Source organism: Gavia stellata, chromosome 10, assembly GCF_030936135.1.
Source record: "Gavia stellata isolate bGavSte3 chromosome 10, bGavSte3.hap2, whole genome shotgun sequence".
NCBI lineage: Eukaryota > Metazoa > Chordata > Aves > Gaviiformes > Gaviidae > Gavia > Gavia stellata.
This window is the reverse complement of record NC_082603.1, coordinates 12,388,828-12,416,598: the sequence shown is the minus strand read 5'-3', so window position 1 is coordinate 12,416,598 and position 27,771 is coordinate 12,388,828. Positions and strand designations below refer to the sequence as shown.

General features: G+C 39.1%; 2 protein-coding genes across 3 annotated transcripts; one reads left to right on the top strand and one right to left on the bottom strand.

Moving 5' to 3' along the window:
• Positions 1-737: 737 nt before the first annotated feature.
• Positions 738-8,721, bottom strand: HENMT1 (HEN methyltransferase 1). The gene is made up of 6 exons (XM_009809424.2): positions 8,597-8,721; positions 6,924-7,036; positions 5,697-5,831; positions 5,117-5,296; positions 3,119-3,296; positions 738-1,199 (listed from the first exon to the last, which is right to left on the bottom strand). The coding sequence occupies exons 1-6, from the start codon at positions 8,711-8,713 to the stop codon at positions 792-794; spliced, it is 1,131 nt and encodes a 376-aa protein (XP_009807726.1). The 5' UTR covers positions 8,714-8,721; the 3' UTR covers positions 738-791.
• Positions 8,722-15,740: 7,019 nt separating this feature from the next.
• On the top strand, positions 15,741-25,248 carry PRPF38B (pre-mRNA processing factor 38B). 2 transcript variants are annotated; one of them, XM_009820375.2, is made up of 6 exons: positions 15,741-16,025; positions 19,419-19,487; positions 19,776-19,927; positions 20,011-20,071; positions 22,652-22,875; positions 23,139-25,248. In XM_009820375.2, exons 1-6 carry the CDS (start codon positions 15,741-15,743, stop codon positions 23,989-23,991), a joined length of 1,644 nt encoding a protein of 547 aa, XP_009818677.2. In that variant the 3' UTR covers positions 23,992-25,248. The 2 variants fall into 2 exon arrangements, with proteins under 2 accessions (XP_009818677.2, XP_059677848.1); XM_059821865.1 differs by having other exon boundaries at positions 15,910-16,025; positions 22,652-22,887.
• The last annotated feature ends 2,523 nt before the right edge of the window (positions 25,249-27,771 follow it).

Here is a 27,771-nt window from a genome sequence, read left to right as displayed (position 1 = left end):
ATGGGAAAACACAGAAATTTTTTTCAGGTACACCAAGGCCAGTTTAGCATTCACAATGACAAATTTTTTTATTTTTTCAAAAACAGAATAGTCAAAGATACCAGTTCCAAATTAATTAAATTCAGCTTCTGGAAAGTTACAGCATGCAAGTTATTTCCCAAGCAGCAGTTATCAAGAAACTGGATAAAACAATAGGGCTAAACCTACCTTTTTTTTTTCCACCTTACATCCAACATCATGTCACTCTTCCCCAATATTGAATTTACTGAGCTGTAAGTGTTTGTGGCATATTCCAATTTCTCTGGAACAATATTTGTTTTTCACAAAGGCTGAGTATGTGCTCATCTTGAAAAAGGCATCTATAAATTTTATTCTATTAAGAAAAAACTTGCCCTAAATCTATGTCTGACTTATATTATTCAGCACAACAACATAGTTCTGTGTTATCATCAACTATCCTTAGAGCTAACAAAAGATTACCAAAAAGAATCTAGTCATGATAGCTACAGTATGGTAATATAAAACAAAACAGAAATACTTAAAATTTTTCTTCACAGGAATTAATTCTTTCCTTTTAGCCCCTGATACTCTTCTTTAAAACCCTGCAAGTTATGTGATCTTTACCAGAAGCACTCATCTTCACTAAATGAGAGAGGTGCCGATGGATAAATACTGGAAGGTTTAAAAAAGATTTTGTGGTTCTAGTTAGCATACAGAACACACCACTTAACAGCTACTAAAAAAAAATGCTCTCATTACTTTAACTGAACTTTGTATGAGAAATCTGTCATCTAATTCTCTCCATTTTCATGCTCAGTATTGAGCACCACAGCAGAACGATCACTGCTCAGTGTGACCTTGCCAGCAATAAACTTGCATAACTTCTCAAAGGTACCACAAAGTCGATTCACTTTGGGGAAAGAAAAGATTGTTTTAAGAGGTATATAAACCACATTTCCATTGACAAATGGTTCCATGCTTTTTTCAACAACCAGTTTTCCAAGATCTTCTGAAAAACAGTTCATTGAAGGTTGGAATTTGGATTTTCTCTCAGTAGTATCATTATAGTCCTCATGTTCTGACATTAAATGGTCCGACAGACTTCGCTTAATGATTTGTGCTGTGAGAATAACTTCACTGACCACTGCATTCTGCAGGTACTTCTCATTTTTAAGACTTGGATACACTGCTTTGAAGACCTTTACAACATACAAGAACACAGAAAATGTTTATTATTATCATAGGCTCAGATTTTAACATTTGTTTGTCAAAAAAAGCTTCTAAAATGTGAACATAATTTTTGATTCTATCCTGTTTTGCTTATTACTTTAAACATTTTCAGGTAAGAAGAGAAGTAGACAATAGGACTTGATTTTATGTATTACTACTACAATGGCAATTAGATAAGTTAATGGAACTTCAAAAAAAATCAGGCTTATATCTGCAAGCTATACTTGTAGATCAGGCAGGGTGAAACCCTGCAATTCTTTAATTCTTTTTAATCATTCTCTTACTTTCCACATTACTCATCACGAGGCTCTGGTGACAGTTCCACAGCTACGTAGATTCTAAACTACTTCTGAACTGTCATCTGGAAACCAGGACTGCAGCTATGTCTTTCATTCTGTTTTCAGAGTAAAACATTAAATATACTCTCACAGATGCAGAAAATGCTAAAAAATAAATTGTGACATGAAAATCTGTGTACTTGTGTGTTCTACACTGAGCTCTACTCCAATGCAATTAAGGAAACTAGGCAGGCATTCCCATTATTTTACTAGGAAGCGCTTTATACCAACACACTACCACAGAAGTTACAGTCTATAACTATTTCTTCTTACTTTCTGATTACATCTTGAAATGTTGATTTATTCCCATAAATTAGTTACATAACAAAATAAAAATTAATTTGATAGTCCAGGTTTGATAAGAAACACATGAGCTATAACACTCTTGTTTAAACTTAAAGGATACTGATATCAAAACTCCCTCCATAACGACCCTGGAACAGAAGATAATGAAAGCAATTTCTAGTACATGTCAGTCACCTAGATATATTTCCAAGTTTGTGGAGCATTAAAGAGCAGTTCACCATTCTATCAAGGGCAGTAGATGACAGGCAAAATTTCAAATGTATAGAATGTCTTTATAGCTTGGAAACAACAAAAGACATTCCCATAACATCACTATACATTTCACTTCAGGTCACAATTTACTTGAAGATACATATATAGAGAAAGAAGTGAAATATTAGAATATGTTCACTGAAACAAATAATTTAAGGCCTCATAAGATTGAGAAAACCCAATGTATTTCTCTTTTTGCATTATTGCTTCATGTTATCACTGAAAAAAATGTCCTTTGATTTATACCACATGGCACTTAGATGCATTAGGCTTTGTCAGTGTGACACACTGCAACACACAGCAAAGTACTTTGCAAAAATATTTTCTGATGTTATCTAAAGTGAAAGCCATTTGGTTCTAAAAACCAAAAAGGTTTGATGTGCACCATCAGAGAACAGGGTGCTTGGCAAGATCCCATGCCTCTGCAAAAACCAGAACTGGCTACCTCAAAACACTGAGATTAGGGTGTAACATCAAATGCTACTGAGTAAGGCAAACCACACAAAACAGGTCCTGTCAATCCACTTTCTGGGAAATGCCTTCCTTCTGATAATATATTTGACAAGACTACGCAGTTCTTTGAAACATATACTCTGTTAGAAATGCTTTTTTATGCTGTTTATTTTTTATGTACCTGAAAAATCTGCATCAGTGCCAGCAACCACATGATGAAAATATGACTAGAGGAACAATTATAAAAATAGTGTCACAGTATACCTGGCAGAAAGTAAAATTTTCATTCTAAAGGTAACAGTATGTTAAAAGAAGAAGAATTATCCATATTGCTATTTACCAAATAACCTAAAAGTTAAAGGCCTTTATACAATTAGAAACACAAATTATGGACTTAAGACTCTCTTGATCTGATGGTGTGTGTTATCATAGCTAAGACTGGAATGCAATAGTAGACCACAGTAAGAACACCTTCACAGGCAGGTCATAGAAAACTTCACTCTTTATTCATCCTCCTAAAGGAAGAAAATAATACTTACTGTTTTGTAAACTGTTTCAGTGGGTTTCTCAGACTGAGCAGATTCACTGGTTTGAGGATATTTTCTAACAAACACGCCTATCTGGGTACAAAACCCAACATTCTCCATTCCTGTTGGTGGGTGCCCTACACCAGTAAATTCCACTGAGTAATCATAGCGTCTAGCAGTCTCTAGAGCCCTAAGAAAGACAATTTATTCCGATCATACTAAATATTCATCTTTTAATGTGCTAAAGATGCATCCTCTAACAGAAGCAAGACCCTGAGCTTGTGAATGCTTGAGCATAATTTCTCTAATACTAACATGCTTGAAGATAAGCACTGTCAAAAACTTGCTGAATCAGAGCTGTAATCATATGCCTACCATAGTCTGAATCATTTAGTATCATTAGTAACACTACTGTTATTTCTAAAATATCTGCATAGAATACGCATGTTTACAGTTGCTTACTGTCTTAAATGCACTGAATGTGAGCTAAAAACTACCAATTTCAGAGAACAAAATTATTTAAGAACCCATAAAAAAACATACACACCCCAAAACCACAAGAGACCAGTTAACAGAAAAAAGAAAAGTGAGGTTTGTTGTAAATGTATAAAGAGTAAAATCTACCTAATCAAGGTTGCAACAACATATGACATCTAAGTGAAAACAAATCTTGTAGTACTGTACATCAGCCAGTGTAAAAAATGTGATGGGGCAGGGAACTAAAATGGCACTACCTACCTGCATCACTCTCCATGAAAAAGTATTAAACTAAATTAGTATCTCAAGTATTTTAGAGAATATTGCAATACTTATATTTCACAACACAAACAAAGACTTTCTCATGTTTGCAGTCCAAAAAATCACTCCTTCAGTGATATCCATATTTTTCATTCACATATATCCAAAAGCAGAATCTAAATTTACTGTAAGTCACATAAATGGTGCCTAAGGTACTCATCATTAAGCTGCTAATGCAGGCAGGTTTTACTATCATTATTTATAGAAGAATATATGCTTCAGGCTTTGCAAAACTATATACTCAAAAATCACTGCATACTTTAAAGTCTATGGCAGAAACAACCTAATTTAAGGGGCAAATTTTACAAAATACAATTTCTGACCAAGAGAAGGAAAAACTTCTTCACTGAAAGCGTTGTCAGACATTGGAACAGGCTGCCCAGGGAGGTGGCTGAGTCACCATCCCTGGAGGTGATGTGTGGATCAGGCACTGAGGGACATGGTTTAGTAGTGTTAGGTTTATGGTCAGACTTGATGATCTTAAAGGTCTTTCCCAACCTAAATGATTCTATGATTGAGGTATGACATCCTTTACTGTGCCATATATTTTCTTCCACAACTGCCTGTCAGTTGAATGTTATCACATGATATATGTCCCACTCCCTCTTTCTTTGGTTTTTATTACATCTACTGATACTAGAGTAAGATACATCTCATGCAACCCTCTGTCACATACATACGTTTTCCATAAAAATCTTCCATTATGCCATGACCTGCTAAACTATCCTTAACTTTATTCAGCATGCTCTGCTTCTGCGATTATTTGATAAATCTGCTTGCATACTCTTACAGAAAGGTCTGGACTAATTGAGTGCTTTGATTACACACCATATATAGTGAGCGCATTTCTTAGGTTATTAGGAAGCATTTTTATAGCACAGTATTATTATGTGAAAAGGTTAATTAATACCTTAGACTTCAAATGCATTAATTGTAATAAAGATATATAAAAAGGAAAGTAAAAGTTTTAAATATTTTTTCAGAGCAGTTACAGTAAAAGCAAGCCAACTTAACAACCATCATAAAATGCAAAACTCACAGAGCATGCTTAGCTATTTATAACAGCAAAGAAATGTTTCACCAAATCAGTAGGTGTGAAACTGCACTAATACCAAACCACATACAGAAACCATACTGAAAATGTATAGCTATTTCTTTCTCACATTACTGAATGCTCAAAGCTGTCTGCATACAATATTCAAGTAAACTTACCAGCTTTGAAATTGTGCTCGGTTCCATTCAAATTTATGGTCTGGATGCCTGCATGTCACTCCTGGAAGCAACGGGTTAAATTCAGAATTTGGAGTACTGATCACAACCATGCTTGGAGCCATGAAACCAAACACCACTTCAGGAAACTTCTTTAGTTCTGATTGTTCCAGGTGCTCTATTCTGTAAAGGGTAAGTTTATGTATGTCTATAAAAAACACCCTACTATATTTCAACCTTCTTAACAACCAGTCAAAAAACCCCAAACCCCTATCTGTACCTTCTAATTTTAAGCCTAGCTCTGCAAAATTAGCACTGGCACTGTGGCTGAGTGGCAGCTTAGAGGTTTTTGTCTGAGAAAATTTCTTCTTGTATTTTGTACTTTTTCATCAATATCCTTTTTCCACCATAAGCTAGCACCACTTGAATTTCTTAGTATTGTTAATTTAAGCACAACTTAAAAGATACAACATTCTGCTACTCTTCTGCTTGAAAAGTTTGATCAAGTCTGTTTAGAGCATGGACAAAATTCCAAACTGAACCCTAGTGAACTTAAAATGTAGTATGTTGGCCTAATACTCACAGTTCAATACACGTTACCAGGTCAAAACCAAGCATGCAAGGATCTTTATGGGCAACTGAACCATGATGCAAGGTAACAGTTAGGGATCTTTCAGACGGTTGCAAATAATCACCAGGAAGGGGAGACAACCTATGCCTACAAAAGTATTAAAAACATGGTGTCATAGAAAGGACATTAGAACAAAATAAATTGTGCATGTAACGAACTAGCTAACACCCTACATAGATACCTTGTAAATGTCAAAAAGGTTACCTATTTTACAGGCATAAAAAAAGAATTTTAATACAAACACTTTTTATGACTACCTACAATAGGACAGAAAGAGCAGAGCAGTTAATCCAGCAGTTGTCCTTCATGTTTACAACAATTTTCACTATACTCTTAAGCCACTTGCAAAGCCACTTGTAAATTCTGATAATAGCTCAACTCCAGACACACAGTAAGTCTGGCTTAGACACGCTTTACAGGGTTTTTGAGGAAGTTTTTAAGCAAGCATATTAACCTTTTTTTCCCAAATAAAATAGACTGAGAACTAAAATACATGTGCAAATTTCATTCTGAAATACTGCATCAGACAAAACACACAATAAACATTAAATATAATAAAAGGCTCCTGTTCTTCATTCTTGAGAAAGAGCAAGTGATAATGTCAGCATCTAGATCCTTACATATTCACTGAAACCATATTAATCAGCTTCCAAGAGAGAAACTTTGGTGTTCCTCACCAGTCTTACCCATGCTTCAAAGATCACATAAACTTCACATTTTAGAGCCTTCTAAGCCAGATGCAAAACATTGAGCTGACCTTCCCATTTCGAAAAGATTAACAAGAATTAAGTCCCCACCACAGTGAGTAAAAGATAGTCACACCCACATTTCAAAAAGATCAATTTGCATACCACAGTAATGTCATGTATGAGCACAGATACTACTAATACAACGTGCTAGTACCTTTACAAACAGTGCATTTCCCAGATGTACACACCTACAGGGACATTTCATGACTTGGACCTTTGCTACATTAGGTGATGTTACAGACATCGACAGCCCAGTAGTCCCCAGATACAGGTGCAACGTAACTAAATAACAACAATGGATAGCTCTTAACTTGCCAAGCTGGTATTTCTGCATTTACCTTCATTTTGAAATTCTTGACAAGAAATGATGTAACATGCCACTAGGTCGAGCCAAATACAAACTTTAAATTAACATAATGCAAAAGCTTACATTTTCTCTTTCATTACACTTGCACAGATATCTAGTCCAGCTAACACTTCAATGCAACTGCAGAATTTCAGCATCCAGAGAAGCGTACAGTCAGCACATCCTAAATCTGCCACCTGTAAATTAGATATTAAGCAATGTGTAAATGGTGCATATTTCCAAGTAATTTCAGAGATTTTCATAAAATAAAAATGCCATGTTTATGTCAAAATAACACTTTAATGAAAATAAAGCATTTCACAATCATAACTAAAGTTTACAGCTGCAAGCAGGATAGACACAGATTTGAAAATTCTTTTTAAAAATGTATACGAAGATCCTGCTAGATGTTTTAAATGGATTAACCTTTTGTTATTGCAGCTATAAATAAGTACATGTAGAGCATCCCACTGACTCTGGAGAATGTCTTCCACATGAAGGCACATTCCCTCAAATAACAGTAAGGTATGATTTGTATGTATTAAAGCCGTAGCAATTTTCACATTCACCACTGCTTTTCACTGGCCTACTCTCCCTCCAAAGCACTGACAACAGGCTCACCAGCAGCCAGGTTAGCAGCAAAGTGTCTGCATAACACCGGTTTAGGGGTTCAGTCTAATGTGTAAGTGGGGAAGGCTGGGGATATTCAGACCACAAAGTCAAATATATAATAGGTATTCTTTCCTGTAAGCTTAAGAGGTAGTTGAGTACACAAAGCAAACCCCACAGTTCTTTCTCAGGCTAAATCAAGGTTGAAGCACACTGCTCAGTACTCAGTGTCAAAATCCTGAATTGTTTCTATTCAGCTTACCTCTACCCTGTGGGTAAACAGAAAGTTTACACACACCCTCATTTCACATCCTAAGTCAGAAAATTCGAACCTTTAAATACAGATGCAACATTCCTGAACACATTCTATTTAAAAGCAGATTATAGAGCCATGACCTCATAGACTGGATTAGATTTTTATTAGCCACTAGAAGTATGATTATGCCAGCACACTGCAGGTGCATTTCTCAATTTCTTTCATGCTCCCCAAGACATTAACATCAGTTTCAGAGTTAAAAAGACAGAGGTATTTCTCAACTTTTTACATTTTGGAAGGAGGTGCTGGGAGGGAATATATATTAGAAAAGAGCAAACGCTATACAACATTACTTAAATAATTCAACTTTTCAATATGAGTATCGAAACAAGAGCCCTTGTGTATTGGGGGGGGAACAGAAGGGGGTGACAAGACCTTAAGGAAGTGGAGGAGAGTTAGCCTCACATAATCCCACACTCTTAATGTCACTTCTCATCTGAGAACATCCATGTGAATGATGAGGTTAACCTGATACTGTATATGGAACTAACAGCTCTAGAAAGCAAAACCAAACTATGATGAAAGCAGCTTGAACCAAAATCCGCAGCATTAAATTAAAACCACAATGCTACGTACTCTCCAGAACAGGATAAGGCATTTTTCTTTTTTAGATTTTCCCCTCTTCCCATCAATCAACATTAATTATATGCACCCCTGAAAACCGAAACATGATCAAGTGTCTGCTAAGGCAATTCAGTTTTAACAATAGCTCCTCCACTACTGTTCTGTGGTAATTAGGTCAGCAGGTTATCTAGGAATTTCCTGTCTTCCCAAGATACCTAATGTTAACTTTTTTTCTAATTTATAACATAAGAAGACAAAACATACCAACCTTCTTAGGTTTGTATTTCCCCACTAAATCTTTAATGAATTGGTAGCGTTGTTTGTACAAAGGAGGTGTGAATTTAATAGTTCTTGTAAACGGTTCTTCTTGAAAGTTCTTATCCATAGTATTTTGCTAATGCTAAAATAAAAAAGTTAACTCTTTTGTGAGGTACTTTGTAATATATCGAAGTACAGAGCTTGCTGTTTTCAGTGGTGGTCAATTCACAATTAAGCAGGGGTAGACCTGATCCCAGTTCTATTCAGAGAATGACAAAACCATAGGAATTAGTGAAATTAGGCACTAGCTGCTCCCTCCACATATAATGACGTAAATAACCTTTTTATAAACACTTGTAAATCATATGCAATCATAAAAAAGCAAGTCTCATAATTTGTCACTCTCCATCCAGCACACCTACATAGGGTTTACACAATGCAACATATTTAATCTTCCTTTATTTTTCTGCACTTGCCAGAAAAGCTAACAATCTCTCACGCAGGTGCCTGCTTTCTTGACTATCATCTATCATTTGTTTTATCTCACAATTCAGATTATTTTATATCTAGATTTGTGTACATATGGCTTAATACAAGTTCTACAATGTAACAACTAGCAGGAAATAGCCGAGTAATTACTTTGTTGTACAAGAGGAAAGGTTCTGCTAGGCCTTAGCTTTAGATTTACTATGAGCTAAACCTTGTTATTAATGGCTGCATTTTATAAGTAATCTATGGTAATTCAGCATGGCATTAGAGTCATGACCATTAGTGCATTTCCAACTCTCCCACCTTTTATTAAAACCTACGTTTTAGCACACATAAATATTTAACAAGAAATATCCCCATTAAACCTAAAAACAAGGCCCTAGTGAATGATGAATGAACGCCACGGGATTCACCTAAGTGAAGGAACGTGGTCCTGTGCGCTCATGGCTTTCCAGAGCCCTCCCCCCCGGCGGCAGCTGCAGCCCAGGGCTCACCAGCAGGTCTAAGGGGCACCGGGCCCAGCACAAAAAAAGCAGCTCGGCCGAGCCCGTTGGCAACTTGGCCGCTCCATAAGGTCTTCTATGCGTAAGTATAAATATAGATTTTTATATATATGTGTGTACAAAACCAGGAAACAGACTCAGCGTTCAGGCCAGTCATTTGTCCCCTCAGGAGCGAAGTGAACCTGTTGGACTCCTCTCACCAGTAACCGGCTGAGGAGCCGGTCCCCCGGCACCCACCATCCTCATCCGCAGCCTGCGCCCCAGCCCGCCCCAGGCAACCAGCGGCTGCCTCAGCCCTCGGCTCCCTCAGCTCCCCGGCCAGGACCGCCTCAGACCCGGCCCGGCCCCGGCCCTCCACCAGCACCCGGTCTCTCCCAGGGGCTGCTCTTCGCCCTCCCCAGGGCCCACCAGGGGTATGGCGGCGCGGCGCTGGCCGCCCCCGGCCCCTCGACAGCCATTTCCTCACACCCCTGCTGCCCGCCCGCCCCAGCCATCCCTCGCCCTTTCACCCGGGCTCCCCCGCGCTTCTCCCTCCATCTTCTCTCCCTAACGCTGACCTCCCGCCTCGCGCAAGCAACCCCCTCCCGCGGCCCGCAGCTCCGCCAGCGCTCGCCGCGGCAGGAAGGGCGCGCGACACCGCCTCCGGCGGGAGCTGTGCGCAGCCGGCCCGGCCCCGCGTCCTTCCGCGGGGAGCCGCGCGGTGGGGGCAGGCCTGCCCGGGGCGTCTGAGGGAAAGGGGCCGCCTTTCACTCTCCTCTCGCCAGGCCTGGGCGTGCGCGTACCGACTTCCGAGTCAAACCTGCCCCTGCGAGCGGAAAGCCTTCAGGCTTCAGTGTCGTCGGGAAACTGCCCCCCGGCAGCAGCTGACGGCCCCCCGGCAGCAGCTGACGGCCCCCCGGCGGGGTCCCCTCCGCCCCGGGCTGCAGCTCCCCACAGCCACGCGGCAAAACATTGATTGGCATCTTCTAACGTAGGGGAATGTCTTCTAATCCTTTTTAAGGCAAGACGATAGATTAGCATCACATGAGCATCCGAAGGTCCACCTGTTGTATTTATCTCTGCCTGTGCCACCCTCCCTCCGTGTAATTAAAAGGGGATTGGCGGGGGGTGTCCCTCATTTTTACACGAAAAAACAAAAATCCCACTACTCGCGCTACTTCTTTTAGGTTCTGCGTGACTCGGTACAGCTCCTGTGTCTGCAGACGCGTTTATTCCCATCCCTAGGGGAAACGCGCTGTTGCACTGGTGGTGACGCGAAGTGAAAGAGCTCTGCCAGGGTGAGGGAGGTACAGACTACAAAAAAATAAAATCGGTGCCTTTTGCAGGATCTCATTAAGTATTTTCCACACTGGGGCAGGATTTGTCTCTCAAAGAGCAGGCAGCTGTTCGGATGCACAGTGAAAGTAGAAAGGAAAACATGGCTCCAAATTTCCTGTCACTTTTTCTGTTCACAAGTATGTAAAGCGTTTTGCTAATCACAGGGTGGGGCTGCTATATAAAAAAGGGTAGTGTATGTTATATGCCTGGGACCTGAAAGGAAGGAGGGTTCTGGTGGCAGTGAGGGTTGAGAAGATTTGTGAACTAAATTAGACCTAAATTCAATGCTTTTTGGTTTAGTTTTCAGAAAACGCTAAAAATTTATATGTTGATATCTGCTTGTGATGGCTTAAACTTGAGTTTTGGCTAACATTTTAAGTTTTGCAGGATGTGGCCTAGGCAGAGCATATGTAGTTAACAGCAGGTTAGCTATATTGTTTACTCAATAGCTAGGAAATGTATGTAAGTGTGCTTGCAAACTGGCAATCCAGACATTTTTTCAGAAATTTCAAGTTATTGGAATGCTTCCATTCTGTTCTGTTTGAGCGTCTTTGTTTTTCAGGTTTTGGAATACAACAGCAATTAATTTTCTTCATATTAATTTTGGCTTATGAGTAGTAGAAATAGGGAGCTGCCTATACAATTTCACAATTGTTTTTCTAATGTTATAACAGTGGAGATCTAACAACAGTGTAGGCAAGTAAGGCAGCCGGAGATTTGTTATTTCAGAGTTTGGATTGTACACAGGTTTTAAGTAAGTGTTGTAATATTACCAATGTTTATGTATATAAGAAATTTATTTTGAAGCATATATAACACCTGGTCAATTATTTTTGCAGGATTTTTTCCCCAACAAGATTTAAAGACCTGCAAAACCCAATTTGGCCATGCACAGAAACTATATTTTTATAGGGAATAATTCCCATTAAATCCCTTTGACTAGTCTAGTAAATCGATTTTTACTTTTTAATTAGGTTTTTGCTTTTTAGAAAAGAAAATACACTGTAATTGAAATAAGGGTATGAATATCTTGTGCAAAAAAAAAAAGATAGTTTGGAGGCTCCTTGTTTTATAATTCAGTCGCTCTTTTTGGCTGTTGAGTCATTATTTAACCTTGAACTATCATTTAGCATTGTCTAAATTAGACAAATGTCTCAATTAGACAATCTATACACTGTGCATAATATTTTTTTACCTCAGAGAGATATTGTAAAGTTTATTAAGAGAAGTCTTTCACTTCCTAGCTTAAAATGCTATAGATTCTGGTATCCTGTAAAATTCTACTCATAATTCAGTACGACAGCCTTAAGAACAAAAGAAATATAGGGAAGAACAGTAGTAAAGTTATAGTATTCAGTAAAAGTAAATTCATAGCACATTATGAATTCACACAATTTCCTAATAGTTTGTGAGATTTCACCCCAAAATGTACCACAGTAAGTGAAACCTTCAGAATTATCAGATGTTTAATTCTCCATTATCAAACAATATAATCACAGACATATATTTTTCAATTGTTCCATATTAGGTGGTGAAACTGGATTGGAGACCCAATCTTTTGAAGACTGGCAGCATGAAAGAGATAGAGTGCTATTAGCGGCTTTAAGCTGGACAATCTTCTTTGACTCCAGGGTGTTTGGTCTTTTTCTTGCTAGAAAAAAGTTTTGAAAAATTCTTCTGATTATTCCTCATTACTTCAAATAAACTTTTTTTATTATTCTCTCACTGAAAAAAAAGTATTTCCTTTGATTTAATCTGTCTAAAGTTTTCAGGGTTTTTTTTCCTTATGCAGTGGTACATATCCTTAACAGTCTCAAGGAATTATAGAATAACTTGTATTGGAAGGGACCTTTAGACGTTATCCAGTGCAACCCCCTGCTCAAAGGAGGTCCAAGTCAATAAGGTTCCTCAGAAACTTGAGTTCAAAGGTATTTTTCACATTACGATCTGTAATTTCAAACTGAATATTCAAGTTGTATTCAGCTCGATATGCCCACAAATTAAGCAGGTTATTTTTAGAGAAGCATGTTACTTTTGTACCATACAGAGAGCAACAAATTATATGACTATATTGAAATAAAAGCATCTCACAGTAGAAAGTAATGAATGAAAAAATCCTAAACTGCTGGAACTTACTTTATCCTTCAGTAATTGGGATGAGAAAGACAACTGTATCCAATTCCTGTACTTTCCCTTTAAGGTTGCAGTGCATATAATTAAATGTGATGGCAAAAGTAATCTAATGCAGCACTACTGCCAGAGGACACTAGTCCACACTGATATTTGATAGGAAAATACATGCAGCAATACTGCTTAATCTGTAATTGAAGAGCTAACAACCATTCCTTTCAAAACAGATTCAGAGGATGCTTAGTGACTTAGTACTAGTATCTTTCTCCTCAACTACCAGATTAGGCCTGTTTGAAAAACTTCAGAATTATTCTGTGTGAATGAGAAGAGAAGCTAGGCTCTTACACACAGATCACCGTACTCTTTCTTTTTTATAATTATATATAGTTCCTTGCAGTTTGCAAGTGAAAATCACCTTCTGGATGATTTTTTTTTTTTTTTGGCACTTTGGCTCTATTCTGTGTAAAGACCAGCTGGGATGCCTGAGGGAAGAAAATATAATTTGGAGCAAATTAATTTATAGGTTGCAGCTATATCAAAGGTTTTAGTATTGCCACCAAAGAGGGGCTGCGTAAGAAGTACAAAAATGCTATCTTATACAGAGGAAAAACACTGATGTTTGGGAACATATTGACTAAATATTCCAACGAGAAAAGATAGATGCATGAAAACACAATTTGGGTAATATAAAATATAACAAATATTGTCTTGATGTGATTATACAAGACAAATTAGGGAAGTGCTCAAAGAGTCAAGGGTACCCTAAACAACAACAAAATCTACTCAGCTTCAAAGAGAAGTTACTACTCTAGCTAACTCTCTCCAAAACAAGATTACTTCACTGTTATAAGGACACTTTCTTAGAATTAATTTTGTGATTAGTTCTTTAATTACATATGAGATTGTTAAATGGATATTTACTGCATCAAGATGGTAGAGTGATGAGTAAAGACGGGTTTGTGAACATCTTTGGAAATCAGCTGAGATGGGAAGAGGAGGCCAAAAGGAAGCTGATGACGTTATTCCTGGAAAAGGGGGGGTGAAGAGCCCAGACAGCAGAACAGGCAGCTTAGAGAAACTGTTAACTGCCAGGGCCCTGATACAAACGCTTTTCTGCTATAGTACAAGCTCTAAGGTACAGTAAAGGGCCAGAGTAATAAAGATAGGTTACTGTTTCTCAGGTTTTCAATGTATAATGAAGATTGAAGATATTCTAATGTTACTTCCAACAGTATTTATCTCCTCATTTTTAAATTCAAATTCTAAATTAGTTGTTAAATAGCACACAGGTAGAGATGCTTTTTCCATGGATGCTTCCACAACAACTTCTCCCTTCACTGAGCAACATGGAGCCCTTCTCTGTGTGTACAACTGAATGTATTGTGTCTCACTATGCCCAGTTTGCAGGCATTTTGGTGGACTTTCAGTTATGTTTTTGCACAGTCATCAGATGTTTAGAATCTCTTGGCAATTCTTCTAAATCGTGCATTCAGTCTCCCTTTTGTACTTCAGGTTAAAGCTTGATGCCCAAGTATGTAACTAGTTTTTTTCTGTTTTTGCAAAAAAGCATGTAATTCAAAACCTGTTGGAAACCTTTGAATAAGGAGGTAAATGTAACCTGAAAATTCAAGTTCAAGCCATCTATCAGATATATTTCAGGCAAAACTGCAGGTTTTTATCTTTTGTTTCCTGTTGGCATCTGAATGTAGACAATTACTTTCTTAAATCCAGCAGTTTTCAAATGCATTAACCTAATTCTGATTGTTCTGAGTCTGTATGTAGTATTAGTAATTTCAGAGGAGGCGTTCAGCTTGAATTTAGCAGTAGGGAATAGTTATTGTTTTCTTGGCGTACGAGAAGATCCTCAGCAGCTGCTCAGCCATTGCCAGGTCCCGGCCAGAGGAGTGGGCCTCATACCCAGCGTTAGTTTCAAGTGGGCAGGCTTTGATGTATCCTGGTCGTCAGCCATCAATACACGCTCCTTCACCCCAGATTCCTGCACACTGAACAACTCCATCGTTATTTCTTATCTTCTCCACTAGCGCGAAGGCAGAAGCAGCAGGTAGGCCGGTGCTCGCTCCCCTACTCCTGCTGCGCGCTGGCCTCATTACCAACGACACGGGTGACCCGCAGGACCAATTTCCGAGTTTGCTAAGTCGCTAGCTTAGTATCTCGTGTTACGGTGACCGCAGCCGCCCCCCGGCACACCGCGGGGTCCCCTCGCTTTCCCCGGCCGGGATCTCCCCGCCGGGAGGGCCCGCGGCCTGGCCGTCAGGCGCCGCCCGGCTCGGGGCTGCCCCGCGGCTGAGGTAAGTCTCGGGCGAGGCACAACGCGACCCTCGGCGGCTCAGAAGCGAGAGGGGTGAGCTGGCGGCGGGGCGGCGCTCGCCTCCCCGGGTCTGTGAGGCGGCCGGCTGAAGGGGGGGAGAGAAGGAACCACGCGGCCGGGCCGCGGGAAGGGGCCGAGCCCCGGGGGAAAGGGCGCCCCCGCCTCTTCCCTTATCGCCCGCCCCCGCCTTGCGCCGCCGCACTCTCCCGCGGGGATTGGTCGGCTCGGCCCCGGAAGGCGAAGCCGTCACTTCCGCAGAGTCCGCCATCTTGTCAGCAGTTGGCGGAGGCAGCGCCCGGCCCGGCAGCCCGCGCTCTGGTGTGGCGCGGCCGCTCGTCCGCCTTGCAGGCCGCGTGCCGCCGCCCCGCTCCGGGCCCTGAGCCGCTATGGCCAACAACAGCCCCGCTGTCGGCGCCGGGAACTGCCAGGGGCAGCAGGCAGCCCAGCACCAGCCTGGCGCCGTCCCGCCGGCCCAGCAGCAGCTGCAGAGCGGAGCGCCCAAGCCGGCGGCCTCAGGCAAGCAGGGCAACGTGCTGCCGCTGTGGGGGAATGAGAAGACCATGAACCTGAACCCCATGATCCTCACCAACATCCTCTCGTCGCCCTACTTCAAGGTGCAGCTCTATGAGCTCAAGACTTACCATGAAGTGGTGGACGAGATCTACTTCAAGGTGAGCCTGCGGGCCGCGCCCTAGGCGCCGCGGACTCCTCGGGGCTGTGCTGGCGCCTGTCCCGAGCCTCCCCGTGGCTGGGGTTTTGGAAGGGGGAAGGCTTTGATTGCGGCCTGCGGATTCTCTCTCTTGCCTTCCTGCTCCTTATCTTGCGGTAAGGTATGGGAGCAAATCTGTTTTTTATTGCTTAATTGGGGGAACCCAAGGTGCTGCCTTGTTTCTCTTACAAAAGAAGTGTGTTTCGCGTCGGATTTGGAATTACGGAGTTGTAAGTTAGTTTTGAAGTGGGCAGCGTGGGCCAGGGCAGTGGGGATGAAATGGTCGCCTAAGGACTGCGCTCTCAGTCGGAGAGAGTGCAGAGGGGACCCGATCTGCATGCCACTTTTAGAGACAAGCACTCCCCGCAGCCTAGGAGTTGCTGACGCGCAAAAGGCCTGGTGGTGACTGTAGGTGGTTTCAGCAAGAGTTTGCATGTGGCCTTCTTAGCTAGAGATTAGGATCCCCCCTCCCCACCCAGTCAAAAACTAGTTCATTTTAGTGCTTCTCCTGGCCTTAGGTAGGATGTGCTGGGGAGATAACTGAACTGTGTCAGTGCACCCATGTCTCAGTTCTTGTTTTGTTAGCAGGATTGAATCAGTTTTGCAGCGAGGCTTCCATCAAGCCAGTCTCCCAGGTAGAGGTATGCATAATTAATGCTCATCAACACAGCCACATTCTTTGTTCTGATAGTGACAGCAAAACTTAAGTAATTCAGGCTGCTGTCTTCAGTCAGCTGTACTTTGGTGGTTATTGAGTTTTTTTTTTTCTCAGGTGAATTGATTCTGCTTGATAATGTTATTGTGTCAGCAGGATTCAATATACTTTGAAATGGGAAAAAAAAAAAGTAGCCTTTTTGTCTCATTGAACCAGAGCAAGTCAAGTTACTTATGGCACTATAATTGTGAAAAATAACTCCACGGAAGTATTTTGAGATTTTTGGCTTTGTTTGCACTTATGAAGACAGTGCTACTGGTTTTTCTCTTAACGACAGCACTTCTCTGCTTGCGCTCTGTTATTTGGAGTGGACTACTTCATTGTCCTAATACTTAGAGTAACATAGATTGTCGGCAAAGCTTGTTTTCAGTCAATTTACCACTTGCTGTATGTGAGATAGGATTAATTCATTCTGACTGCTTGAATGGAAAGCAGCAAAGTTTATTTTTGCAAGTGATGGCAAGAGCTGAAAAATTTACAAAAGAAACACATTTTCAGAAAATTTCAGAGCTTATTGTATTTTACAAGGACCCTTTCAAATGTAGTAAAAAATATTTGATATGATTTGTCTTCTTAGTATTGGTAGAGCTCAACTGCAGTAGGTCAAATAGTTCATTTGCGTGTCTCAGTGTTTAATTCCGTAAGTGGCTTGGTCTTAAATTGGGGAAGAATTTTGACATACCATTAAATATCTGCTTGTTAATCCAATGTAAATAAAGTTTGTTTACTGAACTTGACATTTATTCTGACTCAAAACTACATGCTAAATAAAGAGAAAACTCAGCTCCTTACTTACACATGAATAGTAGATGTGAGGGAGAAGATAATCTGATGATTAAGGTACTTCATTGATATTCAGAAGATTTGAATTCTTTTCATGTTTTAAGATTCCTGAAAAATTGCTGGCTTTTTGCCTTTTTTTTTTTTTTTTTTTAAATGACTATGATATTCATCATAGCAGGTGTGTTTTTGGGTGTATTTGTGTTTGGGAACCAAAATAAGTGGCTCATTTAAAAAATTTAAGAATGCTGGGTGCTGGATTCTTGGGAAAGATGATCTTGAGTCACACAGGCAGCTAGTGATAGGGACCATCTTTGAAGATATGGATTCTGTCTAGATATTTGAATTAATTCACTTGTAGTTCTGGTCTCCTGTTTCAGTTCTGTATCTGCAAAGTGGATGACTTCTTCTTTCTTTATCCCTGATCTTAGCACCATGCGCATGTCCTCAACTTCATTTAATCTGTATGCTTCCAACAAGTTAAGCATATGCAGCAGTCTTTGTAGGATCAAAACTTTAAATGCTCTTTCTGAAATGAGTATTGTTTTCAGGGCTTTGAGGGTTTTTTAGTTGATATCTGTCAAAACCAGCATGTTTATATTGATTGTTGCCAATAAATGTAACTGTAAGTAAAAAAAAAATTGAAGACTACCCTTGTGGTAGTGTCATATTTGATACTTTGACTAAAAGTACTTTTCATTTCCTGTGGCAGGCAAAACTGTAAATAATCAGAAAGATGTGCAGTAGTATTTGTGAACTTCTCATATAATGCTAGTAATATGAGAAGTCATAGTGGATTTTGAATTCTATGGCATTGGCATGTCTCATCTTTCCTATTTGGAGAAGTCAGCAACTGTAAAATAAAACAGTTCAGCAACTTCAGCCGTTAGTATGTCTCTGAATTCATGTGATTGTGTACATAATTAGCTTTGTTTCATGTATTGTTAAAGAATTCTAATTTGTGAACTACAGTACAACTTGGCCACAGACTCTTATCCCCAATCCACTGTAAGACCATTGTATTTTTTTTGTGTCTTGTTTTTACTTTTTTTTTTTTAGGTTGACATGTTTAGGAAATATACTTGTTTATTGAGCCAGACATCAGTTCTCTGAATTTTACAATTTCAAATGTAGCTTAGGCAGTTCTATAGTTCTTGAATTGTTTATGACTTGTTTATGTTTATTGTCAGGTTTAAGGAATGGTGTTGGTTAACTATGTTTGTGCACTCATCTCTAAATGCATCTCAGAAGATTTGAATTAGGCAAACTTTACTCGTACTTAGGAACCATTTTATCTAAGAACATCGTCACTGCAGTCTACAAGTCTACTGGCTTTTTAGATTAGAATACTACACTTAATAGACATCTTTCTTTTGTCCTAGTTGTAGGTGATGCTCAAAAGAAATCTCTAGCTAGGCTTACTGCATAAATGAGATTTATGAATATGAGACTGTAGATTTTTGACTTCTGTAGCTGTCATCATCAGGTATCACTAAACTTGTTAAGAGAAAGTTTAAATAAAGGTAATTTTTTAGTCAACATAGAAAATAGTAATGATGGGGTTTAGTCATAAAGTATTTGAAAGTACTTGGAGTATAGAATAAGCATGTATGCTTGCTTTGTGGTTTTTGTTTTGTTTTTTAAACTTCATCCATTATTTTGGCAATAATTTCTCAATGTGGTAATTAAAAAAGCCAAATGCTTTGCCTTAATGACAAAGCAGACTTGATCTTGAATTTGGTAGGAGAAGGCAAGCTATTTAAGATTGATTTAGGATAGCCATTGTTTAAATTAGGTTTGTACAAGCAGCTAAACATTATGGAGTTTGCAATTGTCATTTGCTTTCTTCCTGCCCCCCAGGTTACGCACGTTGAACCATGGGAAAAGGGGAGCAGAAAAACAGCAGGCCAGACAGGGATGTGTGGAGGGGTAAGTAGAAGTACGTGCCTTCTTAAATTTTTCTGTCTGGTAAATAAATTTCCCAAGCATGGCCAAAATTTGCTTGTATGTTGGCTTAGTCCCTAGATGTAAAAGTATTTATTATAAAGAGTTGGTTTATCCCCCTTGCTTGCAGAGCTGTAGATACTTTATGTGTTACTTTTTCCACATAGCTCTGTTGGTAGGTTTATCCTGTGTTAGTTCTCATATTCTTTTGTAGATTTGGGATAATGTCTTTGTGACTTCCTGCATTGTCACCTAACTTTTTTCTTTTGAAAGGTGCGTGGTGTTGGAACTGGAGGAATTGTGTCTACTGCCTTTTGTCTGCTCTACAAATTATTTACGCTGAAACTCACTCGTAAGCAAGTGATGGGCCTTATAACTCATACAGACTCTCCATATATTAGGGCTCTTGGATTTATGTATATTAGGCAAGTATCAATATAATCAACTGATGACTAATTTAATATACAGAAAGCTGTATTAAAATTTTACGTTCTTTTTGTACTTAAAGGTACACACAACCACCTACAGATCTATGGGACTGGTTTGAATCCTTTCTTGATGATGAAGAGGTATGTCGGCGAGGGTAATAATTTGTTTTCTTTTGTTTCTTTTCATGTTACTACTTTAGGTTTAAACACTGTTTGATAAGGTTTTATTTAGTTTGAATGTTGCCATATTATGTTGTTGTAATTTTGTTAATTAGTGCAAGAAGCAGGTCAGAGCCGGGACCCAGGTCGTTTTTCTTGGACATCAAAGATTTAACAGAATTTTCCGTTGGTTAGGATGTTACTGTGTCAAATATTACAAAGCCATGTGAAACAGGTCTATTAAATCAGAATGCAGACAGCAGGCTGTGCAAGTGCAGCTTCTGTGTGTTTTTTAGAAAAATAATTATTTTTAAGCAAGGTATAGTAAGTGCTGAGAGTGCTAAATTTGTATTTTGCATTTATTACTGGGACAGGGGGAATTGGCGCTCACATAGCGGAGTGGGAAGTATATAGTAGAAATCAACATTTACCTTTAAAAATATTACCAAAAATCTTTATGGTTATTCTTCATGTCCTGGCATAACTAAACCTAGGATTTCTTCAGAGGAGAAACAAACAGCCTAACTACTGCATAAGGTGGCATTGTTTCTGGTAACCTTAATGTCTTTGCTAACGGGGCAAAAAAAGAAACAAGAGTTGCTAACTTCAGAAGTTCAGTAAAGAGGCTGCATTATTATGCAGTCAGATAGGAGGATACCTTTGGTACCATAGTCCTGATTTATTGTGTGGAGAAATGGAGCAGGAGCTACTGGGTGAGGTTTCTTGGTCCGTGAAGTTGAATATACAGTCTGCTACATACTGTTGCAATTTGTATTTATTGAGCAGGTTTTAAATTGCATCCTAGATTTAAGAATGGAACAGGAAGGATCACTTGCCCTCTTCAGTGTGACACTAGGCACCTACTTCAAGAAATTTCAAACATTGCAGTTGCAAATGATGTCCGAGTACTTGTATTAAAAATAGTGTTAATGATACCTGTATCTGACTGCAATGCAGTGTATTTATTTTAAACAGCTTCTTTCATGTTAAGTATCAAAAACACTGTGCAAAGGAAACAGCTGTTATTTCAGGTAAACCTGTGTTATTGTATGTTTGTAACAAACATCAAAGCAAATTTAAATCTTGATTGCATGGCTGTGATATCCTCCTTCTCCCCCAGGTGGTGCTAGTTAATATGAACTCCTCTCTGCAATGTTGCGTTATAACTTATGAGGAGGATTGGGGTCGCTTCATTTTCAGGCCCCCACAAACAACTTCATTCTCAGGACAATAGAACGATCACAAGTGCAACTCATTGTGCAGGTTTTAACTGGTTCATTATTCAAAGCACCTTTTTTTAGTTTATATGTTTCCGTTCTTGCAGATATTGGTTATGAGCAAATATTTGTTTATTGTTGTTTAAAACTTCCCAATATATTTTTGGAATTAGTGTTTCTTTCCCAGCTGCTTTCAGTAGCTTTGTGTTATGTAGGAAAAAGTGTTTGGAGCTGCTTGTCTTAAGTTTCTTACCAGTCCTGGTCAAGCTCAATAGGATGAAGCAAATTTATATATATGGAATTATTTAAACCTACAGGACTTTTTTTTTTTCTCCAGTTCTTAAATATGTGGAAGCAGTTCATCTTTTGTCCTGCTGCTGTGAAAAAGAAAAACTTTCCAGGATACAGAGTTACTTTTCAAAATGCTTATGTTTATTTTGTTTAACTGTACGTACTCTCCAGGTGCTACGTTTAACTCCTTTTTTTCTTCTTTAGATCTCTGCAGCGATTATATTTGGAAAAACTGTATATCTGAACACTTAAATGTGTGTGAGTGCAAGCAGTTTTACATTTAGATTTTCTCTTCCTGTTTAGATAACAAATCTCACTTTCCTTGTGTGCTTGCACTATAGGTTTGGGACTGACAATAGCTGACTAACATGTCCTGAGCTGTGAGAGGGCATAGCAAGAAGGCCTTCATGCGGTAATGACCCTTTTCAGAGACAATGGTCATCATGGATTATGCGTTTCCAATTATTTGTTCATTTATTTATTTTTTTACATATTTCTAAATTAGAAACCTCACTGCTTCATGGCAGTTGGTTTGCTATTGCTTCCAATTCTGTTAGGATGCCATTTTGTACTAGAGGTTTTTCTATGATCATTTTTAGATAGGCAATGATGTAGTTTTTAAATGATTTAGGCCACAGGGTTGGGTATGATAGTACGCAGTTGTACATTCACAAAATGGAGTATTAAATGTAGTTTGAGAGGGCTTCTCAACTTTGTGGCATTTAAATAAAACACAAGATCATACCGTATAACCAGACTGTGTAAGGGGATTTCACCTTAATCTCTTCATCGACAGTCCCTTACCATCCAGATGGCTGCAGGATTAGTATGTGCCTGCATGCGTATATATTAAGTCCCATTCCCTATCTGTAACATACTGCCAAATCCAAAGGGTGCAGAGTTTGAATTTTTCTAAGGAAATGTATTAGAATATGAGACAAGTAAACTTTCATAATCATGAGACTTCAAGAGGGCAGTAATGTAGCAGCATTTTTTTGAAAACCAGTAAAGAATATTTTTGACCATCAGGATATTTTTTGCTTGTATTTTGTAGGACCTGGATGTGAAGGCAGGTGGAGGTTGCGTTATGACCATCGGGGAGATGCTTCGTTCCTTCCTCACTAAGCTTGAATGGTTTTCCACATTGTTTCCAAGAATTCCTGTGCCAGTCCAGAAAACCATTGATCAGCAAATTAAAAGCAGACCTAGAAAAATCAAGAAAGACGGCAAGGAGGGAATGGAAGAAATAGACCGGCATGCAGAACGTAGACGTTCAAGGTCATATACACGGTATTTTGAAAATGAATATCAAAAGTTCAATATTTAACTACTTATTACCAGAAACATGTCATCTTTTCACTGAGATAGGTTTTAAGGAAACAGGCACAACAGTTTATAGATGCTAATGGATTAAAATAATCAGATATTTGGTATTGAAGATTAAATACAGACTGTGTATGTAAAGTATAAATTGGAAAGTAAAGAGGGTCCCTTAACTTTAAAAGGTTCTGTTTCATATTGAATATCTTTTATTTTAAAAGGTCTCCAAGACGATCTATCAGTCCCAGGAGGTCTCCCAGAAGATCCAGAAGCAGAAGTCATCATCGGGAAGGCCATGGATCATCTAGTTTTGATAGAGAACTAGAAAGAGAAAGAGAACGGCAGAGATTAGAACGTGAAGCTAAGGAGAGAGAAAAAGAAAGGCGGAGATCTCGAAGTAGTGATCGCACGCTAGAACGGAGGCGAAGCAGAAGCAGGGACAGATACAGAAGCCGTAGTCGAAGTCGTGACAGGAAAGGAGATAGAAGAGACAGGGATAGGGAGCGAGAGAAAGAAAATGAACGGAGTCGGAAAAAAGAGAGAGATTATGATAAGGAAAGAGGTAGTGAGAGGGAAAAAGATCGATCTAGAGAAAGATCAAAAGAAAGGAAAAGTAAGGGTGATCTAGAAGAGAGAAGGCACAAGGATGATAAGGATGACAAGAAACACCGGGATGACAAGAGGGATCCCAAAAAAGAGAGAAAACATAGTAGAAGTCGAAGCCGGGAAAGAAAGCATAGGAGTAGGAGCCGAAGTAAGAATACAGGTAAGCGCAGCAGAAGCAGGAGCAAAGAGAAATCAAGTAAACATAAAAATGAAAGTAAAGAGAAGTCAAATAAACGAAGTAGAAGCAGAAGCAGAGGAAGAACAGATAGTGTTGAGAAGTCCAGAAAACGAGACCAGAGTCCCAGCAAAGAAAAATCTAGAAAGCGTAGCAGAAGCAAAGAACGTTCCCACAAACATGATCACAGTGACAGCAAGGACCATTCGGACAAACACGATCGTCGAAGGAGCCAAAGTACAGAACGAGAGAGCCAAGAAAAGCAACAGAAAAACAAAGATGAGACTGTGTGAACTCTTTTGGAAGTGGATCACATTGAATCCTATAAATGTTTGATTAAATCCTGCTTATTTTTTCTTAAAGTTGAGATTGTGCAGTAGTTGACAAGCACTCTTCTCCAACCTCCCTCTAGGCTGCAGATTGTCATTTCCTATTTTGGGTAGGGAAGTGCCTTTGTAAACCCATTCAATGCATTGACGGTTTCAAACCATTTGTTTAGTTTAATTCGTAATGCAGAGATTGTTCTTGCATTTTTATTGTTCAGATGTTTCTGAAATGTACAGTCTGTACATATGTCCTGAAAATGTTTTAATTCCTTTGGCATGGTTGCCATGTTGGTAAAATTTGTATGAGGCAATAAACTGCCACTAATTCTACTTTCATTTTGTAGATGTGGAATTATGGTTTGTATCCTGAATTTAGCATGGCTGTGCTTTACATAATAGTATGGCTTGTAGGGATGGATCTTGAATGTGTATTATAGCTGAGATATTTATGTGCATACAATGTACATTGAGGGCTGCAGATTTAGAACTAACATTTATGTCCACTGTACCTGCTGTTTTGTCAGAAGCTTTTAAAATGTATTATGATGTTCGTCACGACTGGTGTTAAATGGAGAGTGGACTTTCGAGGAGATAGTGGTTTTGATGCAAAGATTTAGATTATGTTGGGGCTTGTTTAGTAATTCTTTAGAAAGGCTACCTCAAGCGGACACTGTAAAGGTTGATGGATGAGTACCGTAGCCATCTATGCATTCTATTTGTTTGAAAAAAAATCCATGTAAGCTTCCATTTTCTTTTAAAACACAATTTATCCGTTTGTGGTCTTTTAATGTTTTTAATCAGCAGCTGCACTCTGTCATTTATGATAATCCTGGGAAAATAAAGGCATTTAAGATGGGAAGAGGGAGGTAGGAAGAAGAAAATTATTACAAAGGATTTCAGTTTCAAGCTTCCAAAGCATTTTTATAAGTGTAAACATTTAAAATAAGAATTACCTGATAGTGTCCTTTTTTAAATCATATTTTCTACAAATAGTAAGGATTGCAGTTTGTGCTGAACATTTCATCTGGCAGATTTTTTTTTTAAACAGGTTGTTAGAAGCAAAAACCAAAATGCATTATAGAAAAAAATCATATCATTAAAGTCCAAGTCTATTTGATAGATTATTCTGATGACTTGTATACTAAGTGAGGAGAACCATCTGGAATAAACTCAATTAATTCTTTTGTATTGGGTGTCAGCTTTTCCCTGCATGTTCATTGCCAGTTGAAGAGTGTTTGGCTTCCTCCACATTTCATTTTCAGACTAAGTGACACTTTGTATGAATAAGGGATTTTATGTAATAAGTACCTTATAAGGAAGATGTAGCTAACAAAGAAATGCAGCAGCCCAAAAATGGGAAGAACATGAAGTGTGACTCATTCGTGATCATGAAGTGACCTGAAGGTAGACATGAATTGATATTTGTGCCTTTTTTGATTCTGTGTGATGCAGGTCATCTAGGTATGACATTTAAATGTTCAGGTTTTTTTTAAACCTCCAGGAGAAAACAAACAGTACTTGAATTTCTAACCATACACTTCATTCCATAGTATTCAAAGAAGCAAAAATAACAAACTTGATTTTTTCTTCCTCCCTGCTCTTACTTATTTTTTTCTGAATTGTTAGTCTTTCCTTGTCACTGTGATCCTTAGTATTTGAAATCTTTTAATACTGAGGTTGTTCAACAATTGTCTGCTTATATTTTTGTTTCCTGATTTTAAATCTGAGCTTGGAACAAAGCTTAGGCTTCAACAAGTTCGTTCCATTGCAGTGTAAAACTAAAATATTGAGCTCTCATTTAACATGGGAGGAGAAAAACTGTATTGGCCATTTAAGAAATACCCTGATTATTAGTTTATTAGAACTGTTGTTGCAGTCTGCCAGGGGATTGCATGGGTTCTGTCGAAACAATGAGGACAACTTTTGTTTACCTTATTTGCCACTAGAAGGCTACTTCTGGTCTCATTAGTTTGTAACCTTCAGCTTATGAGTTTCTGAAACAAGTATGTTCTTGGGCAGAGTGGCTGCAAGGCCAGCCTTCTGTCAGAGAAAATGGATTACTGATTTCCAATTGTTCCTTCAGGGCTCCTCCTCCCCTGCCATTGTTGGGAAATACAGTGAGAGAATGCTTTATTTGCAGGCAAAATCCGGATACTTGAGAAACAATCTTTGACCTGAAAGCAGAGAGTGCCGCCTTATTACAACAAAGATAGTGAACATTTTGATACAACTTCTTCAAAGACTGGCCTGTGCTGGTATCTCTTACAAGTGCAGTAATCCGAGGACTTCACATTTATTTTTCAATAAACAGTACTTTCTGACCTTTGGATTTAATTTGATCCATATTATGTACTTGAGCTAGCTGTGTAATGGATAGCACAATATTCATGGCTGACCAAGACCCATGAAAACGATTTAAACCAAGACACCTGTCTTAAGTTATCACTGGGGGGATTTAGTATCTTGCAGCTCTTGGATTTGGATCCACGGACTCTGTAATTCCTTTTTGTTTTTCTGATGCCATTTTATTTCATGTGACCTTCTTTGAAACCGGAAGGAACAGATTCACAGAACTTCTACAAAGCAGCTCTGATGGAAAATGGTAAGATCGGTGGAGACTCCAGTGCTGCCTGGACTGACGCAGTTGCTAGCAGTACAGCTGCAGTGGGCATTTGGCACAGGGTCATTAGAAGACAATTTCTGCCAAGTTTAACTGGAGGTATGGTTGCAGAGCTTCTGTCTGACAGAACCTGTGTAGTTACTCTTCAGTTCTCGGGGTAAAAGCGCAACAAACCAAGCACTGTGAACCTGAAGCTTCCACAGTATGCCATGTGTCCATAGTTACCTAGCTGGCATAGTCATTCCTCTTGAAGCCTAATCTGTCTTTGAAATTTCCTGTGGCTCCTGCGATAAGTACTTATCTGGACCAACAATACTAGTTTGAGAAACACACCTGTACTTTGTTTTTACTGTTTTTTCTTTTGAAGCTACTACTCAAATTAGTTGAACAGTATTTCAGACCTTATGAAATAGCAAACTAACATTCTTTTGTTTTAAGGTCGGGCCAAGGCTTTGGCCCCAGAGAGTCACATCTACCTACTGCCACATAACTATGCAGGCAATTAGTGTCCGTATAAAAGGACTTGTATGTATCTGACTTGTAAACATATTAGGAGTGGTATTTTGATTGTTGATCTGTATTGAAAAAGGTAACTTGAATGGCAGGGCATTTTATCTAATCATGTTGGGGGGTACTTAGTAGGCCATGCATAGCCAGTTTTTTATACTTTCATTTATATGTTGATGAAGAAATACGAATGATCTGCTTTTAGTATTTACAGCTGAATATTACTGTAGTGACTCAAAGACATTATAGAAACACCCAGGATCTCTTAAGGGGAACCTGAAAGTATTAGATGACTTCTACTGGCTTCGGCAGACGTTTGAGCCCTTTCTGCACTGCTATGAAGTTCACATAACTTTACATATAGGAGACATCCACCAGCTATTAAGCAAGGTAAAACAGCATTTAAGTGCCACTCTTGAGGTTTTGCAATGTAGTTGTCAGTTTACCTCCCCCCCCCAGCCCCCCAATAGTTGGATGTGGGAGAACACTACTTAAATCAGCAATTTTGGGTCAAATCTGAAATGAACTGAAGGACAGAGAGATTTTTTTCAGTCCAGTTTCTTTACTGGACTGAGAACAGCCTATCCGAGTTTTGAGCTATTACTTCTGTGTCAAATACA

What these genes read in the sequence shown, in the direction of transcription:
- HENMT1 (XM_009809424.2), bottom strand. Translation starts at nt 8,713, where the DNA reads ATGGATAAGAACTTTCAAGAAGAACCGTTTACAAGAACTATTAAATTC. An exon ending in AGTGTAATGAAAGAGAAAAT is followed by an intron (nt 5,832 to 6,923) that starts GTAAGCTTTTGC and finishes ATACTTTTGTAG; the next exon opens with GCATAGGTTGTCTCCCCTTC. An exon ending in CTGGTAACGTGTATTGAACT is followed by an intron (nt 5,297 to 5,696) that starts GTGAGTATTAGG and finishes TACCCTTTACAG; the next exon opens with AATAGAGCACCTGGAACAAT.
- PRPF38B (XM_009820375.2), top strand. Translation starts at nt 15,741, where the DNA reads ATGGCCAACAACAGCCCCGCTGTCGGCGCCGGGAACTGCCAGGGGCAG. An exon ending in AGACAGGGATGTGTGGAGGG is followed by an intron (nt 19,488 to 19,775) that starts GTAAGTAGAAGT and finishes TTCTTTTGAAAG; the next exon opens with GTGCGTGGTGTTGGAACTGG. An exon ending in GCAGAACGTAGACGTTCAAG is followed by an intron (nt 22,876 to 23,138) that starts GTCATATACACG and finishes TTATTTTAAAAG; the next exon opens with GTCTCCAAGACGATCTATCA.